The 19,621-nt window shown below is 46.0% G+C and overlaps 1 protein-coding gene across 1 annotated transcript in view; it reads right to left on the bottom strand.

The window, feature by feature from the left end:
• Window positions 1–1,089: 1,089 nt before the first annotated feature.
• The window catches only part of GNB5 (G protein subunit beta 5), a 19,162-nt gene continuing 630 nt past the window's right edge, over window positions 1,090–19,621 (bottom strand). The window contains exons 2-9 of the mRNA XM_009276599.1: window positions 15,549–15,685; window positions 13,803–13,844; window positions 12,935–13,011; window positions 11,269–11,401; window positions 7,229–7,372; window positions 4,003–4,094; window positions 3,833–3,881; window positions 1,090–1,197 (exon numbers count right to left, since the gene is read on the bottom strand). Coding sequence (XP_009274874.1) covers window positions 1,090–1,197; window positions 3,833–3,881; window positions 4,003–4,094; window positions 7,229–7,372; window positions 11,269–11,401; window positions 12,935–13,011; window positions 13,803–13,844; window positions 15,549–15,685 — 782 coding nt within the window. The remainder of the gene's footprint in view (window positions 1,198–3,832; window positions 3,882–4,002; window positions 4,095–7,228; window positions 7,373–11,268; window positions 11,402–12,934; window positions 13,012–13,802; window positions 13,845–15,548; window positions 15,686–19,621) is intronic.

Below are 19,621 nucleotides of genomic sequence, written 5' to 3'. Positions count from 1 at the left end.
GGGTGGTGAGCAATTGTACTGTGCATCGCTTGCTTTGTGTATTATTATTATTATCATATTATTATTATTATCATTTTATTTCAATTATTAAACTGTTTTTATCTCAACCCACGAGTTTTTCTCACTTGTGCTCTTCCAATTCTCTCCCCCATCCCACCGGGTGGGGGGGAGTGAGCGAGCGGCTGCGTGGTGCTCAGTTGCCGACTGAGGTTAAACCACGACATCCTGTTAGACACCCCTGCTCCACTGCTGAGCTATCCATACTAAATGCTGAACCACTTAAAATTTGTTAGTTAAAAATATAGTTAAAATTGAGTTAAATGATATAGAATCCATTCAGTCATTAGAGATGGGGGATGACTCCATGACAGACTGAAGAGCACTTCAACAGCTAATGCAGGGTAATAATATTTTGCTCAGACTTTACTCAAGAAGTCGAATACAAGTGGTTGAATGATTAGTAGACAATTTGGTAAGTGATTCATTATCCCCAACAGGACAAGCTGTGGTGCTTGTGACCATGACAGAGACGTTTGCCTCTGTCCTGGGCAGAGGGCAGTTCACCACCCACTCATCCCCACGCAGGGTGACACAAGGAGCTCTGCATTTGTGCTGGGCCAGGAGAGAGAAGACTCGAGCTCATGTCTCCGGACCTGTAGTGAAAAATAGTAATGTCTCTGTCTTCATGCTCCTCTAACATACTTTTACTATCTATTAATCATTTATTATCCTTTTATAAACTATTTATGTAAGTGCACTTAATAGTCTAGTTACATTTCGTGTTTCCTTTGAAATGCTTTTAATCATTATTGTGAAATTCTAGCCCAGCTGTAGTCAAAGACAAAATATTTCCTGCCTTCAGTAGGGCCAGGAAAATACTCTTCATTGCTACAACGAAGCAATAGCCAGCTAGGTTATTTAAAGAGTAATTATTTTTACAGAGGCAAAAAAAGGCTTCCATGCATTAAATGTTTCTTTTGGTACGTAGTATTACTTTTAATAACTTTTGATAACAAATGCTTTATCAAATTAAACTGGCAAAATTTTACAGTTTCCCTCAAATCCCAACACTAAGACAACCTCCAAAATTCAGGTCTCACCGCTGAGAGAGAAGTCCACACTGGATGCTCCAAAAATGATGCTCTCTTTAGAATAAATTGCTACTTCTCTGTCTGCACGAAGGTCATATAAACGACACTAGGATTAAAACAAAACCAACACACGTGGCTCAGTAAAGGCTGGAGTCAACGGTTACTACATTTCATTGAAAAAATGGGATTGGGAAGGACCGCAGCCTAACAGGCATCACGGGAAGCGGCCGCTTGGCTTTTTTCCTTCTGCTATTTCTGCCCGCTGTAAGGGACTCATCTGGAGTCTAACAGGGATCTAAGCAACACAAGGCTGTTTTGTGTAAATTGAGTGAAGAACCTGATTTTCCAGACCACTTCTCTAAGCCTCCTGCCTGTCTTGCTATAAAGAGATGAGTGGTAGGTTTTGGACCATGGCTACCCACTGAAAGTCCCCCCGCCCTCTTGCTTCCCCACTGTGGTTTCCTACGTATTAGGGCATCCTGCTGCTGGGGAGGTGCATGGGGAGGGAGCCTCTAAAGACAACAGTTTAGCCACAGCTGGAGTCTGGGAGACAGAGGATTAAATCTGTAGTCATCTTTGAGAACATGGACCACATGGCACAGTGCTCAGACAGTCCCTTGGCACGGGGAAGCCTAGATGGTAGTCCTTGCTCTGAGTAAGACAGGATAGCAAACAGCCCCTGCCCTTCCGTGAGGTGCCTCTGTCTGAAAAACCTACGTGAAAATAATTCAAGTGAAATAATACATTTTTATACAGATCTTCGGCTTTCATTTCTCATGGAAAATCCCCAACCACCTCTACAACCTGCACTTCCTATTTTTATCATTTGCCAGCATACTTAGGCTTATTTAACATGGAAATAACGTATAGACAGACCAGACTTCATTGCCATGCAGAAAGCCAGTCTGTTAGCCCTGAAATCAAAATGCACTTTTGAAACTATTTTAACGGAAAACCTTCCTCAACAAGTTAAGTTTAAGCAAACACTGGCCAGATGGGTTGGCTAATATTAAGACTTTACTAATGAAAAATGGCTGATACCCAAGCCTGCACATAACGGAGAGGCTGTTTCATTCGCAGGGCGGTGGGGAGCTGCCAGGTATGTGAAGTACAGGTCTCCCAGTGCTCCACGCTGATGAATTCCATCAGACTGTCCTGATAGGGAGTCGGGGTCACCACAGGTGACAGCACTGCCACGTGAGCACGCTTTTATGGTCGCCCTCCAGACAGTCAGGATTATCTGTTCCTCGAAATCCCTAAGTATATAAATCAGGTCAAGGATACCAGTCAGCGTATCAGTCCGTAACGCTGAAAACACCAACTTCTCCATTTAAAGAATGAAGTAGATGGAAACTGCCAAAACCTCTGTTAAAAGTACAGAGATGGAATTTCCCATTCTCCTGCTCAAGTTGGGGGTGTCAGAAATAGTTAAGAGAGAAAAACCCCATCAAATAAATTAATAAGCACAGGAGCCCAAAGCCTGTGGTACTGGGCATAAAAAGAGAGTGCTCTCATTGGAATTCAATGATGGACAATTTCTCCATCTCACTCCCTCAGCATCTCAAGTGCTCACAGTACTGCATCTGAATGTGCGGAGCGGCACTGGGCTCACCATAGAGTTTGAGGTATTAATTTATAATCACAGCCTTTAGGACCTAAAAGCAGTGTACACTCTCTCCAGAAGAGCCTTAGAAGGTCTCCACATCCAGTGAAGACTAAGGGAATGTTTCTATTGAGTTTATTTAGCATTGGAGCAGACTCAAAACATGCTCTGAGGGCAGAGTACTTTAGAAAGAGTCTCCACCTTCATGCAACTAGGTGTGATGTTTGAATAAACAGGAGAAACAAGGTGCCAGGTGCCTCCCAAATGTCTGCTCTCAAGTTACACTTAACTGCCAGCTCAGTCCCTGCAGGTACAGGCAGAGCCTGTTCCCCCATGGGGACCCGCCAGCTGCAGCGAGAGCCACCAGCCATGTGCATCACTCAGGGGCCCAAAGGCACCAGGAGGCAAGTGGCATTTTGCATACAATATGCTGACCAAAATTACCCATCAATACATACTGTGCCTCTCCTAGCAGCTTGCTCATAGATAAGTAAGATCCAGTAAGAGCTATTGTATCATCTAGGATGACCTGGATGCGGTGACTCATCGCGGTGAAGAGCTTGGCAGTGAGTCAGGCTGACAGGGAGGAGATGTACATGGCCAAGGCCACCCTGGGGCTGCGCTCTCAGGATGCACGGGGCTGTGGAGGCCAGCTGACCAGGGTCTGCCCAGCTCCGTGCTGAGCCCACGGCCCCTCTGCTTGCCGGGACGTGCATGCTCATGCGCAGGCTCCCTTCATACCCTTGCGCTGTACTGCTCCTTCTGACACAAGCTGCAGCATTTCATCTGGTTCCCCCCATGTGACCAACAACTATATGAAGCCAAATCCCTTCCAGTAAGACAACTAATTTTGATCATGAAACTTCAAAACATAGAAAATCTGAAATGAATATTTGGACAGTACCTCATGTAGAAAAGTTTGCAGAGGTGACCTACAAAGCGTTACTAGGTTTTCCCTATAGCATTATATATAGAATTTAATATATATTCTATTATAGCATTATTATTTCTGCAACTTTGGTGTCACAGGCCCAGTTTAGTCACTTAAAATCCTCTGTGGATGTGACCTAGTCTTTTAGGAAAATCTGACTTGGGAAGTAACAAAACTTCCCTAAATTAGGTTGCTGAATTAACATACCGTGGCATCGTCTGAACCAGAGGCAAAAGCATCTCCACTTGGGTAATATCTGTGCATGAGTAAAAAAAGACCAGAACACATTACATTACTTGAATGAGGTCAGACTTCAAAAATAGAACCAGTGCATTGCTCAACGTCGCAAATGTGTCCTCTCCCAGAAACATACTGACCTGACACTGTTGATATCTGAATCGTGGGTTTCAAATGACTGGATGCACTGACCAGACCGCATATCCCAAACCATGGCTTTCTTGTCACATCCCTAATAAGACAAAAAAATTCACTACAGTTGTGCAAATGGTGACATCACCCCTCACATGCCTGATACACTTCATCAAGCCCAGCTACATTCAAAGGCTCTGAACATCACAGCTCTGAGGGGATTTAACCAGCAAAGCAGCCCCAGAACTGGCTGTACTGGTACCCCCAAGCCTGGTGCAGCTGCAGTTAGGAGCAGAGTACACCACGAAGGCTGGAGCCTCAGCGGTGCTGCAGACCAGCACGGGCATAGCGCTGCAGCACAGTGGGGTGCAGACAGGCCTGGGGTGTATGCGGAGGCAGTCCCATACTAACCAGCACTCACAGCCCTGCCCTCCTTGTGCTGCTGCTGTATCTGTGCCTGCAGTCCCACCATGCCACAGAGCTGCGTAACTGACTCATTCCCTTACCACTTAACATGCCCAATATAAAAAATTAATACCCAGCATTTAAAGTTTTATAACTAATTCTTTTCATACACTGAAATAGAAAATGAAATAAGTGCATCCGGAGGGTCTCTTGCCCAGCCTCCTACCAGAGTTAACCCCTGCTGTGGCTCTGCACCCACGTGCTCAATGGCGTGGTTGGGATGAGAAAAGAAGCACAACAGCATTTCATCTCATTGTCAAGCTCTAACCTGCCCTTCCAAGCTGTGCTTTGAAAAGATCTTTTAACACTCGGTGCTTGCTGCAAGGTGCTCAGCATCCTGAATGCTTTGGGCAAGGGGCTCAGCCCATGTAGTCTGCAATGTCCTCGGGGCAGGAACCATCTCACACCTGTAGGGCCATGCTCTCAGCTGCGATGTCTCGCTGCTGTCACAATTGCGGTGACAGGAAAAAGAACACGGACTTTTCTTTAAGAGCGACAGGAGATTTTAATAAATATGACCCTGCTGAGGGGCAGGCCGTAGGTAGGCTCAGCCTCTCTGAGGCTGCATGGGAAGCACAGGGCAGGCCAGGTGGCTGCTGCTTCTGCCGAGCTAGCACATCCTGCCCAGCAAACCGTGTCACACGTGTTATTTATTTTTAAGCAAATATGATTGCTAATTAAACAGTCTCTTCACAGTTCACATCTTTCTCTCTTTTTTTTGAATTCTCTTGTTAAAATGAAATCCCAGGTTTTTAACTAACAATGTCATTATTTAAGAGAGACAATGTTCCTTTGTACCAACTTGTGGTTTTTCCACAGGGGAAACCAAACAGGATAGAGAACATTTTGGATATTTCCCTCTCAAGCCCCGCCACAGCCCAAGCCCAGCCCTTCGTATTGCTTCCATGCGCACTGTTCTTACTGACCTCTCTGGGAGTTTGGGGACAAGACCAATCTGACAAGCTGGTGCTTTGATTCCTAAGGTTTTGAAGGAGAAACCAGCAACCACCTGCGGAGAGATGGGCCCCCTGAGTGCTATCCAACTTGCCCCGAGGAGCAGCGCTCAGAGGGCACTGAGCACAACAGCCTGGGATGCAGCCCTGAGCTCACCCAGGAGGGCTGGGATTTTCAGTTAAGTCGTTAAATGTAACAGCACCCAGCCTACATGCTGATGTATTGACATTGCTTATTCCAGCTCAAGGTTACTGTATGACATAGGCACAATATACAGGGAGTGTCTCTATGCTACCATACCTTCAGGTTGCACTGTTTTGGCCATACCTGTGTTGACACAATATAAGACAGATCTTCACTGAAGTGGTATTTTGCATGTGATGAATTAAGCGAGTCCCTGTAAGCATGGACATGCCCAAGCTGCTACATCGACACAAGTATGACATATTCTCTTAGTGGTACCATAGCTGCTTGCAATTCTTTGCCCTATAATAAGCTGAGCTGTTCCCAGGGAGAATGAATCTATCCTTTCTGGGAAGCAAGCTCAGTGACAGGAAAGCCCGGGAGGAGTAATGCACTCAGATGGAATTAGCTTTCAGTCACGCTTCGGAGCAGCTGTGCTAGCAGCAGGCAAACTGGGCCAGTGTGCTGGGCTCTGCTCCTGATGGGCCAGCCAAATTTGTTACAAGAGCCGTAACAGAAGAGGTCCAGTTTTATTATGTAGGGATGGGACCATGACTCCGAGCACAACAAGTGGAATCCCCTAATCCATGGTCGGAACCCTCTGGCACAAGGGCCATTTCCATCATCAGGCACAGGACAGCCCTGGGCCAGCGCTGGTGGGGCTCAGAAACCAGGTACCTTCAGCAAAGTTACTGGTAGCAACCTGCCTCCAGTAAGAGAGGTCATCTCTCAGCTCCTGCCAGCTCTCACCTGCACACTCAATTTCTGATGTGGGAAAGACCAGGACCACCTCAAAAAGCAGCTGAGCCCCATCCCACTCACCTTTATGCCTTGCCTGCTTCACTGCCAGGCTCCATGCCAATGGCTCAGCTGCCCGGGAACAGCAATCCCTCAGCAGCAGGACAAGATTTGGAAGATGCCCTGGGTACTTTCCCTGACCAGTCCTGCAGCCCCAGCAAGGTCTGTGTGTTCCTCTGGGCCAGGACAGGGAGCGGGCAGCGTTCGACCGACGAAGGGGCTTTAAATGCCTCTGGTACCGCTGGAAGGCACAGGGGACTCAGCAACAGCTGAAGATGTGGCCACACCTCATCTCCCTGCTCCAACTTGTACGAGGGTTTAGCCAGCGTCCAAGCTACCCCTTCGCTTCTGGGGAGAGGTTGAGGGACATAGTGGCACGCACGTTATTTGCAGCCCCACTTCGATGCCCTGAGCAACTGCCTGGCACACCCCGTCTGGCTCCGGAGAGCTGGGCACAAGAAAGGAGCCAAATGTGGGCAGTTGTCTGCTGTGCCGGGCTCCTATCCACAGGGGCTCACACCTCCGCTGCTCTAACTCTGAGCCTTTCCCTTCCCGGGAGAGGCGTTGTTTTGATCTCAGGCTGGACTGCTTTGGTGTTGGGTGGAATTTGCTAAGTAAGCAGAACTGCAGTCAGACTGGCTGGGTGGGTTTGACCCCACAGTCAGGGGTTTAATTTGCTCCAGCTTGGAAAATGTGCTTGCAATGAGTGGATTGCACTGGGGCTTCCAAAACATACTCCAGCACTCTCTCAATAAGATCATGAGCCTCCTGCTTTGCTGCCTTTTCCCTACCACGTTCCTTAATTTTATATTATGATAGGAAGCTCCTGCTTACCCCAGAGACAAATGTATTTCCCGTTTCAGAAGGGGCCAGGTCTAGGCACAGGACATCAGCTCCGTGACCATGGAAACTCTGTAGAAGCTGCCCACTCTCAACATCCCACAGAGCACAAGTTCCATCTCCACTTGCTGTCAGGATCTATAGCATGTGGCAAGAAGAGTCACAATACAAAGATCAGCAGATGATCTTCAAGTTCACAAAGAAACAACTGACATCCTATACATACAGCTTTAATTCAATGAAATATTATGCAATAAATCAAAGCCATAAAACCAATGTGAATCTAAGCACAGTTTATGTTTTTTTATTTTTAAGGAAAGAAGTTAGAGTGGAAAGGAGAACTGTATTGACACAGCTATACCTACACAGAGTTTCAATAATGGTCAGTTTTGTGCAGGTTGGTTCGGAGAACTGATGGCAGTAAGGATCTGCTGGCATTTCCATACCCTCCAAAAAGGAGGAAGAACCAGACTGGTATTCCTGTCTGCCCCCGTATTTAACCCTATCCATATTTAGGCTGCTGAAATTCAACCCGGGTAAAGAGAAGAACTGTTGGAGTTAAGTATACCTGTTTAACTCTCTAAATTTTTTTTTCTGCTTGAAATAGCCAGGTTAAACCCAATTAATTGGGCTTAAGACATGGATTTTCTGAAAGGGAAGTAAGCCTGTCTAGACAGTTGTTTGATAAGTCCATCACCTCTCACTTGTCCAAAACCATTTGTGTGTGAAAGGGCTTGAACATACACTGACCGAACATAGCTCACAGCTTCCCTCATCTGCTACAGTGCTTGTAGAAAGCACATGTGATCAGCGCTTGTTATTGTGGCTAAATCCTGATGATGCTCAATTGTTCAAAATTTCCCCTTGGCACCCGAAGCTGTTATGCAATCACAAATTCTGTAGGTTGAAAGGGTCCCTGTGCACTGGTGTGGAAGGAGGCAAGGGTGAACTTAGGAGGGCTCTCAGTCTTGTACACAGGTTTTTCTCATGGTCGGTGAGGAAACTCAAGGGATCCCAGTGGGTAGTTAGAAGTTAAAAAGAAAATACCCTTCAAGAAGAAAATGATCCCACAATCATGAAACCATTCACAGAGTTGCATAAAGGTCAAATACTGAACATGTTTGACAGATGCTCCAAAATCTCCTCCCATAAACAGAGGTCTGCAAAGCTGCAGAACAGACTGTTCCGAATCCTGCAGTAGAGAGACGCTAATACTCCGAGATGATAATAGCAGAAGAAAGTCCTGACTTGTCTTTCTGGCCAGCTTTTGAGCCTAGATCAATGCACTTCTCTGTTCTGAGGAATATTTGTACTTGGCTGAGGAATGAAGACTTTCAGCTCTGAGAATTTGCTCTTGTAACAGTGTGTAAGGAAGATACGAGGGGAATAGGAGTAGCTAAAGGTGTAAGGGAAGGGTCTGTTGGCAACCCAGAGCTCCAGCTAATGCTTAAAGAGAAATGTTACGGACTCAACTTCAGGGTATTGCTATTGAAAACAAAACCAAACAAAAAAACCCCTCCAAAAATCCAAAACCAGAAGAGAATTAACAATCTTTGCTATTAGAGTCCGGCTTGCTGCACGAGGGGCTCTGGCAGCACTGGATGGGGATCCTCGCCTGGCGCCTGGTGGCAAGACGCAGCACTTGCAGACATTAGGGGACAGCAGGGACACAGCCCCTGCTCGCCAGGAGCACACGCACCAGGGCTGGGAGCACGGCGAGGGCAGAGGGGCCACACTCACCTCTACCTCCTCCGCCATCGCCATGGGCCTCATCCTGCTTCTCAGCCCTGCCGCACTGGGAGCATGGCTGCCTGCCCTATGCAAAACACTCGAGATCCCAATTAACTGTTGCTATTAATACACATGGAGCATTGTCACGTGGGGAGCATTATCACACCGCAGAGCTGCAGATACCTAATTTAGGAAGCACGGATCCCTGGCTCTTTGTGTACTGAGGCGGGGGAGGCTCTCTCTGGCAAGACTGTTTTGGGGCACCAAGAACAAGGTGCGCAGGTTGCCCAGCCCTGCAGCTCAGCGCTTGTCTTGGCCCAGGGTGGGAACATGATGAGGAGCAAGGATGGGACCCCTCCTTTCAGCACCCACACAGCCTGAGAGTGGCTTTAATCAATGATTAACCACCCCCAGATCTCCTCTCTTTCCACTGCACTGCCAGACGCCCATGGGCACACCAACTCCTAAACTCCTACCCTGTCTTTCATTCCTCTGCGGGAAAACCGAGCTGTAGTTTAAGAGAGCAGCCAAGGCAGAGCAGCAGCATTCACAGCACCTAGCACTGGCTGCTGCGGGGGCACTGGGCTGGGGGACACCTCCACCACGCGCTAGGGCTGCTCCAGGACAGGTACTGCATCCCTCGGTGACGCAAGCCGGGAGAGCAGAGCTGCTCCGCACACAGCTGGGAAAGCTCCTGCACAGTGTGCTTGTTGCACTGTGCACCCTCAGTTACCAAATAATTTTAATTCTGAGGCTGTTATGTAAAAGGAAGAAGATAAGAAATCTGGGATTCTTTAGAGTCCCCTACATAACAGTGTCCTAACAGAAGCTTGGCCAACCCACTTGCTTGTATTTGTTTCAATAATAATGTGCAGTGCTACAAATGATCACTTATAAGCCTATCAATCACAAGAAAATTTCTTTTTGAAGTCTTCAGAAAAATCTCTGAATCACTGAATATAAATCACCTAAATCCACTGTGGTATTATTTAACAATAGTAATACATTACCTTCAATATCAATGCAGTTTGCTGTATTTAATATGGAGAAAAAAAGACCCAACTTTTCTTTCTTTTTTAATTGTGAAAAATAAACAACTATTTTTCCTTTCATAGGATTTAATCACGATGCATATAGGTATGGACAAGAAAGAGAATACTGGTTTTCTACCTCATCAAAAACATTCTACTTTAATTAGACTGCTCTAATTACGCAGGGCTCCTGCACAGTAAGGTCAAGGCTAAGCAAGCCTGAGCGCTGGGTACCTCTACCACTTGTTTCTATGGCAATGGACTTAAATTAGCACCTTGGAGTCATTACAGACACCATAGAACGACAAACAACAACATACTCTTGGGCATCTCGTGTCCTGAAATAGAAGCAATGAGAGCTGGTATTTCCTTCAGAAGAGCTCCAAATATCTGGAAGAAGGGGACAAGGTATTCCCTTTCCAGCAGCTCTGCTGATACAGAGAGCAATGAAAATGCTCCCTTCTGCCACTTATTCTCCTGCAGATCTGCACTGAGCAGAGCTTCAATTAAATTCAAAAACCAGAGAGGACAAGGGGATTATCCTGGCTCCTTTCATCATCTTTCGTGTTCCCGGAGAACGAGATCTTTGAGATATTCACTACAGAGGAAGGCTGGCCTGGTCTCAGAAGATCTGCATTTAGTTCCTGGCTTTGCCATCGTCTCCCACTGTGGCCCTCTGTGCTCCAACCCCCCCGGCTGCGAGATGGGGATAGCATCACTCCTTTCCCTTGAGGGAACACACCACTGCATGTACGGACAACAGGGCTGGCTCTGTGGGGCCATCCTCAAGCTCAAATATCTCACTTGGTACAAACAAAAAATATTAAGAATGAAAGCAAAATTGGCTGGACGTCCAGGACAAAGCAGGCAAACAACACAGTCTCCACCGGCGGGCATAGCACACACCCAACCTAGTCCTATCTCAGCTGGGTTTTTAACTATTTGTATTAGTTTGAGCTCCTAAAAGCACAAGCCAGCACAGACCCAGAGAGCAGAGAACACACAGGTACCAGCGAGCTCCCTCTGCAGAAGGGACAGGCCTTTGCAGGGCGCAGGCATGACAGCCTGGCCACGGGCTGTGACAAGCATGTCCTTACAGCAGCTTTTGCACCACCTTCACTGCCCACAGCGAGGGTTTTCCAGCAGCCCCTGCATGGGGCAGGACGTGGCCCTGGGTGCCCCAGGTGCAAGGAAGGTTACTTGCACCGCGTATGAGTGCAGCTCATGTTAGGTGTTGCTGGATGGTGAGCAGTGGGTAGGGAATGCATTTACCTGCATGTCTGAGTTAGTGAAGCTGCAGGCAGACAAGTAGTTTGTGTGCATTGCAACCGATTTCTTCTTTGCAGCCATATTTTCATTTTTGTCAAATGTCAGAGGGTACACAGAACACTTGTTGTCCAGGCCACTAAAGAGAGTAATAATAGCAATAACAGAGAGAGGAGAACTGGTTAAAACTGCAACGACAAAAGGCGAGTGGTGATAAGAAGGAAACCACCTGTCAGTGCTGCGCTGCCAAACCCTTACAAGTACCGACTTCCCGGTATTGTGCTGTCCGGGATCTCCCTGTGCAGGGAAGCCCCAGCTGCCTCACCAGGCTGGCTACTTTACAGAACTTGAACAGCTGCGCCTCAGTATTTTTTACCCTCGTCGAGTTTATAAATGGCACTGAATGAAACCTCATGAAAGTATAAACTGGGAGGTGACATAGCAGTCACCTCAGGGTTAATGTTTCACATACAGCCAAACTGCCATTTTTGTGTTGACATCCGTCATTGCGAGGATCTGTATTTAAGCACCATTATTTATCTACCTTAATAAACTTGACCTAACTCCTATGGAAGAGGTGCTATAGCAAGTAGTGAGTGTGAAGACAGGGCTTTTAGAAGAGTTTGGAAAAAAGGCAACAGAAGCACTGACCTCTGTAGCTGGTGTGTCCCTCCTGGACAGTTGCACCAGTTAAGCTGTGTCTCCCAGACCAGATGTGGGACTCTTTTCTAAAGGGTCTGACTTGTGTCTGACCCGTTCCTACAGCCGTGGTAGATCAGCCCTGCCCTGGTCCCTGCGATCCCGGCACACCACCAGGTGCTGGTTCTGTGCCTTGTATTATGTGCACAGCACTTCACTGACAGCACAACAGAAATACAGAATTAGGTAGTACAATGCATACGTGCCCTCCCTGTCTCTCTTACAAGTGTGAAGACAGAGCTTTCTTGCCATTCTTCGAGTTTTAGTCAAAAACATACAGTTTCTAGACTCCCTCTCCACACACATTGAGGGAGTCTGCCTGTCTGTCTCAGTCTGCTGCTTTCTAGATTTGCAAGCTGCACAGTAAAGTCTCCCTTTGTTCCTTTCTCTTGTCCCAAGCTTGCTTTGTCTGTCTGATCCACCTAGTCCCTTTTTAAAAGATGTTTTGCCAACACCTCATCTCTTTGTTTTTTCCCCTGCATAAATCCAGTTTTTTCAAACCCGAGCTCTCAGAAAACTTGGAGATTATCAAGGATGGGGTTACTTCTCCCCACTCCATCTTGGCAAGATCTATTCATGTGCTGGTAATCATTAATGACTAACCTTCTCTACATCGTAGAAGAAAGAGTGCAAAGTAAGAACAGGGTTAAAACCACTCTCCCTTAGAAGATATATCCAACACACACAACCAAACTGGAGCAGAGAAGTTGCATGCATGCAGAATTCCTAACCCATGATGTAAATGCTGAAAGAGGATTATTTTCCATGCTTGCACAACAAATGTTATTGCACTGAAGTCAGTGAAGATAATGTGTACAAGCCATTATGGGAATAGAATCAGGAGGCACTGAATGTAGTCCTTCCACCCACAATCAACGCACACAAACTTCTAGCTGTCATCATCTGAAGGCACCAGGACACCACTACAAATCAAGCTTCTCTGTGTAAGCAGTTGGGGAAACTGGGAACTTACCCACAAGCAATGGCACATCCAGATGGGGCATATGCACACGCCATCACCCAGGTACACGGCATCGTCACTGCATGTTCCTGAAACACAGCATCTCTTTAAACTGGGATGTCACTGTTTCTCTAATCGGTGCAAGGAAAACAGTGTAGAGTAGTAAGTTCAGTATTTCTGTGGGACATCCTTAGGGTCAGTGAAAGGTACAGGTGTTTCCCCCAGCCATAACTCATGTGTAAGGCTGGGACAACCCTTACTGCAGAACCCAGCAGAGCAGCAGGAAGATGGCTAGTCCCTCCCTGACACTTTCCACCTTATTCACAAGCCCCAAACTGATCACAGAGCATGTTTTATTTGGATTACTCAGTGCTGTAAAAGGTCCCCACTGCTGTACGTGTAAAAGTGAGTCATAAACAAGCTGGTTTTTCCTCAGCTGTGTGGAGCAGGGTGCCGTGAGGCAGCCCTGGCAGGGCTTGGAGGAGCAGCGACACCATTTCACAGTGAACACCACTGCTGAAGGTTCCCGAGTGATCACACATGGCACCTGGTACAGGGGTTACCCAGGGAGGGCCTCTGTTTTGCTGGCTGGGCTTTGCCCCCAGCCGGGAGCCCTCCCTGTCAGCGAAGAGGCTAGATCAGAGTCTCCCACTGGAGACCATGACAAACCCCAGTGCCCTGACAGGGACTTTGCTCAGAGACAGGTCAAGGGAGGTGGTTTGCCCTGGGCCCCCTGGTTTGAGCTGCTGGTGGAGGTTTGCATGTTATCCCATCATCCCACTGCCTCCTGTGACACCTGTGAGCCCTTTAGCTCTCCATCTTATCCCACCATCATTTGCCCTGTGCATAGAAATCTGACTTTTGCTGAAGTTTCACTTACCTTGTTGGTAGTGAAGGAATCCCACACGATCACCTTCCCATCCTAAATGAAAGCACATAAACAGAGAGAGAAACTGAGGCCTCCCAGAGACATGGCTGTCAGCCTACTTCCCAGATTTGGGGAAAACTCTGCTGCTCATTTCCATCCCCCAGTCTGTTATTTCATGAAATTTTTGTCTCTGTTTTTACAACAGCACAATGGTCACAGCGAAGCACCGAGAAGACACTCCTCAGTACTGTGTTATGTCTTTGACCAGAAGAAAAGCGTATCTCCTCCTCACTGAGACAACAGATGTCGGCTTAAAAGACCAATTTATTTTTTTATTTTTTTCCCATCCCTTTTAGCAGGTTTATGAGAACACCTCTCACTTGCAGCACACGCCATGGACAGGACCGTCTTCTCAGGAAACTGCCACTAGTGAGCCCTCACTTGCCTCCTTTCAACCATGATGTGTTTCTCCCAGCCTGTAATCACCACCTGCAAAGCCGGTCCCCTCTCCCAAATGATACCTGTCAGTGGCTCAGTATGGGGCCTTACAAATACAAGAGGTGACCTGTATTACAAATCACTTGCTGAGCTGGCAGCGCTCATGCGGACTATTTATGGACATTGCACTGTTTATTCATCTTCCCTTTCCTGTTTTTTCCTGATTTTCCCTTTACTTCTCACTACACTTACTTAACGTTCAATTATCCATTGATACAATCTGCTAAATAGCCATCGTAAGAACACTCCACAGAGAGCAACACAATCACTTTGTGTATGCCAGCTACACTCATGCAGCTACGTTGCCTTATGCACATAATATTGTTATCCTCCCATATCATGAAAGCGAAATGTTTATTACTGAGCAACAATTGTTGCTGTACCTGGACTCACTACAGTTCTTAAAATAGAGTAAAAAATGCAAAAACGCATTACAACTTGCCTGTTTGGCGTTCTGATCTACACACTGACATTGTAACCACTTTAAAAAAAGTGACATTAATTATTTAAAATTATTCTCTCTGCTGAGATCACCATGAATGGTAAAAACTCACAGTAACTGAAGGTGGCTTGCAATGCAGATTGCCTATTTTTATCCCTCAAGTGAGACCCCTGACAGATTTCATATAGGTCAATGAACAGCTGTGAGATGCAACAAGCTCACTCACTGCCACACACGGGGCTCAGGACAAACCAGGGGATCTAGAAAGTAATTACCTCATTACCTCCTCCAGCTCATGAGACTGGTCTCGAGCAGGTGTTAGGACTGTTTCTCAAAATGCCCAAGTAAATGCAGTAATTTTGGCAGCATGTTTGAGGCTTTCAAGGCCGCACCAATCATGCAGACTGCAGAAGAAATTTCTGCGCACAGAAATCTCTAGAAGAATCAACATTTCTTCCCTTCCCCTGATTATTTTCTCCGAACACATAAACTGAAATCGTTACTAAGTATTTTATCTGTAAAGAACAAGGAAATAAAAGTGGCCTCAGATGAGTTCTGTCTATTTTCTATTGTATTAGGGAATATGGGGAAAATCTGTATATGACTGGACAAGAAGTATTTAGGGTGTTAGCTAAAACAGGTGTAGCAATGATCAGAAGCTTGGATTTGTGCTCTCTGAACAAATACATTGCCAATGAACTCTTGAAAACATTTACAATATACACAGGTATCATCTGCAAAGCGTGGCACATAGTACAGCCAAAAGATTTGTATAGTGCCCAACAGTAGCTTTGAAAAACATCCGCCTAACAGCATACCTGGGAAGAGCTCACAATTCTTCTCTTGTCTTTGCACCAGTCCATACAGAGAACTTTATTTCCATGGCCCTTCAGGGTCCTCCTGGTCTTCATCACAAACTGGCCCAGCGCCTCCACACGCTCTGCCACCTGATGAACTGCAAACAGCTGATGGTTAGAGAGCCCTGCATCAAAGCTCTGCCCTGGCAAATCTCTATGTTCATGAGTAATGTTGCTTGGAGGAATTAATCCATGAAGCTTGAGTCTATGGTGCAAGCCAACGAACTCTGCTTCAGAGCTGGCAGGCGGTAAAACCAAGGTGGGCGGTGTATGAACATATTCACCAGATAAAGATAAGGATGAATTCACTCAGGGCTTGAATGCCAGGGCTGTAGCAACTGAAGCTCTTGCAGACCATCACACCCAAATGTAACTGGAAAATAGATTACCCCCTTGCCCCCTCTTATTGGGAAATCCTCAGTCTGACTGAGGCTTGAAAATGCACAGCCAGCCTCCAGTCTAACATATGCCTCAAGGTACTCAGAAGAAGTGAAGACCACTACTGGGTCTTGGAGGAAAAAATCACACAAAAGAAAGGGGTAAGGATCAAATCTCCAAAGTTTCAATGGTAAAACACTTGTTCTGGATGTGAGACTCCCAGCCACAGTCGGCTCTCGGCACCACAGCAGTGGTGCAGTGTGATACAGGTACTAGCCACTGGCGCTGGAGATTTCTCCTCTGCTGTGCCATCCCTTCTGGTGGCTAGGCGAGCACTGAGGGCCAGGACACAGATCTGAGTGAGCAGAGAAGCTTGGCATTTGCTATAAGAGTGCGCTACCCAACCTCTCAACAGTGTCTACGGACATCGAGGACTTCGTGGGTGGGTCAGCTTTTTCTTTTATGGGAAAGAGAAACAGAGAGGGCAGGCAAGCAACTTTCCTGAGTAGCATCCTCTGGTGGAGGAGAAGTCGGTTCTTTCATACCTCATCTAATAGCAATACTTTCAGCTGATATTCTTAAAAACCCAACAAATTTACATTTCCAGTTGTGCAAACTCACTTTGACATAAAATTCATCCCACTGCAGCTGACACAACTAAAAGGTGTCTCATGTAACCCTAATGCCTCATGCTGGGATCATCTACACGTCTGGGAGAAAGCGTCATCCGAGGAAACCTATTTGCTTTGCTCCAGCGTTGTTCATCCAGCGTGAAGCTGAGTAGGGCCATGATGTATCTTGGCACCCTGTGGCAGCTCTGACACACTTCACACGGAGCACCAGGGAGGGTGGGAGTTGCTTCAAGTCTCACAGCAGAGTAGGGGTCTTGGGGCAGGAGACCCTGGCACCAGAATTAAAAATGATTCTGTCTAGAGAAGAGCTAATAGGATCCAGTGCTTCCCTGTGTTTGTGCGTTTGTCCATGCTGAAACCTCAGATGATGCAGCTGCTGTTAGCTAAGGGGGCAATGCCTGACTCAAACCTTTTGAAATAAATGCAGAAGCTCACATGCTTTAATGAGCTGGTGGAGGAAATCTTAAGCTTTTTGATGCCCTGCTGGAGGCTGAGCTCCACATCCCACATGGCAGGTGATTGCTCTGGAGCTGCATTGCTGCTTCACCCTTCGTCACTTTTTTAGAGCTGCAAGAAAGCTCATGGGCTAGGAAGGGCTGTCACAGCGAGAGAGCAGGCATCCTTAACTTTGAGATCATTCCCTGGCACAGGGTCAGGGGAGCAATTTCTGCCTAAGGCAGACTGATTTCTGGTGGATTAGCTTTTGAAGAGTTGTCTTTCAAAACCACCAGCCCTGCAAGCTGTACCAGAATAATGTTCTTACCTGAAATCTCTGCTCCACCAGTCTCACCCAGCGAGGGGACAACTGCTGTCCACCATTCCTGAAAATTTGTCCACACCAACTCTAACAGGAGGTCAGAAGCAAGTTTCTGAGAAAGTACCATATAAACCCACTGAGGAAAAGATACATTTCCCCCTACTTTTGCCCATGGAAACCTGCCAAATGATCCAATCAAAAGACATGAAAACATAGGACAGGAGGTTATTATGGCAGCTGGAAAGATGCTAGTGTCCAGAACATATCTGAAAAAACAAACGTTTCACAGACAATGGGCAAAGTGTTTCCATTGTGTCAACACAGCTGAGAGTCTGTGGAATTGTCTGGTTTAGCCTTACTGATTCTCTGAGGACGCTTATCTCCAACCACAGCCGCCATAATCCTGCACCCGCCTAGCACAGGTTTTAGAGTCAGATAATTATTTTGAAGCATTCTCCAATACTGTTTCAAGATAGTTGAAAATTATGCACTCAAGCAAGTAGATCAGCTAAAGCCAGTAAGTAGCTTGAGTGGTTTTACAAAGGTCCAGATAAAACAGGCTATTTTTCTAAAACATATAGTTTGGCCTGAACAGGAGGTGTGGACTCGATGCAGATACTATTGGGTCTTCGATCTTTTCTGTGCGGGAAGTCAGTTGGTCCTAATGGTCTCTTCTGGCCTTAAAAATTTATGGATCGCATGAACAGAACAAACTGTTTTATCTGCACCTAACGTTTTAAGCGATAGAATTGAATCCTTAAAATTGTAAGATTGCAAATCAAATGCACGTTTGGTATTTCCTTTTTCTATCCACATTTTTGAGAGCTGCTGTTCAAAACCAGTTGAGCAAATAAGGGCAATCCTACTTCAGCCAGCTGTTTGTTTTGGGAACCACAGAGGGAAAGTCATGATCAGAGCAAAAAAATGCAAAAGATACAATTTTAGATTAGGGAAAAAAAAACAAAACAGAAGAGATGCTTTATTCTGAAACTTACAATCTCTACAGAAATAGTTCTTGGGGATAATTTAAGTGCAAAAAAGCTCTGATACAGAATCAATGATATAAAATATCATGAGGGAGCATTGTTCTACAGCAGCATAAGACTTTTGTCTTAGAAATCATGTCATGGCTATGCAAACACAGCCTTCCAACATAAGTTTACAGATTTTACATATGACAAAGACATAAATATCCTATGACTATCAGTGACACGCACAGTTATGGTATCACTGCAATCATAGGTAAAACTCTTTGTGAGCAAAAATGGATTTAAGCATATGCTTAAGGGGTCTGTTAAACAGAGGCCCCGCTACTTCTGATACAGAAATTATACTGTGGGAATATGATGATTTATGGTAATGTTTCTGTAATGAGGCCTCTCCATTTATTTAATGATTCCTATTAAAAGGACACTCATATAACATATGATTGTCTAATTTAGACAAGAAAATGCTCTATTTACTCCAGGAAAAAAAAATCTTTTAACCCTCCCCCACCTGAAATTTAAGAATGTTTGCCAGTCCCTCAGTCTTACAAAACACAAAAAGCTAAATCACTGGATACAGGCTCAGATTCCTTCTCAACATTTAAGGCATCAAAACAGATCAAATAAAAGTTTTAATGACCCACTAAATTTTTTCTAATAAAGTAAGCGATATGATTTCAGGGGAAGACAGTAATTTTCATGTTTTTCTCAAAAAAACCCTCCCTGCAATATATTATATCATTGTAATTATAAAAATGAAATAATAAAAATAAAAGGATTTTTATCTTTCAGGACAGACAAATTAATACCTATTTGAGAGCTCCATAAAAAATAAGTTTAGCTTATTTTTTCCTGAACAGGGGTGGGTGGGGGGGAGGGCAGGGTTGAAATCTGCCCGTGTCATTTCTGTTACCTTAACCATGGATCTTGAAACTGCAGCTGCTAACAGTGTTACGCATTGACTCACCCCGCACCTCTGAATCAGCACAGGATCCCTGCAAGTTGTTTCCTTGGGGGAAGGGGGAGAGAAGGAGCTGGTTTTGGAAACAATATTCCTTTTTAAGCCCTTTCGCCTTGTGTGAAATCCTGCCCTCATTAAAGCAAATTCCCATCAACTTCCGCAAGGCTGGGTTTAATCTTTCTTCCTGCCCCTAAGATGCGCATTAAAAGGACACAAATAAACCTCGGAACCCGCGGGGGGGGACGGTCCACGGTCTCTTCCCCCGCACACCCCAGGCAGCGCAGCTGCGTGCCCGCAGCCCGGGCCAGGCCAGAAGCCCC

This window comes from Aptenodytes forsteri, unplaced genomic scaffold (assembly GCF_000699145.1).
Source record: "Aptenodytes forsteri isolate BGI_AS27 unplaced genomic scaffold, ASM69914v1 Scaffold1, whole genome shotgun sequence".
Lineage (NCBI taxonomy): Eukaryota > Metazoa > Chordata > Aves > Sphenisciformes > Spheniscidae > Aptenodytes > Aptenodytes forsteri.
The sequence above is the reverse complement of the archived record's forward strand: the minus strand, read 5'-3'. Positions and strand labels throughout refer to the sequence as shown.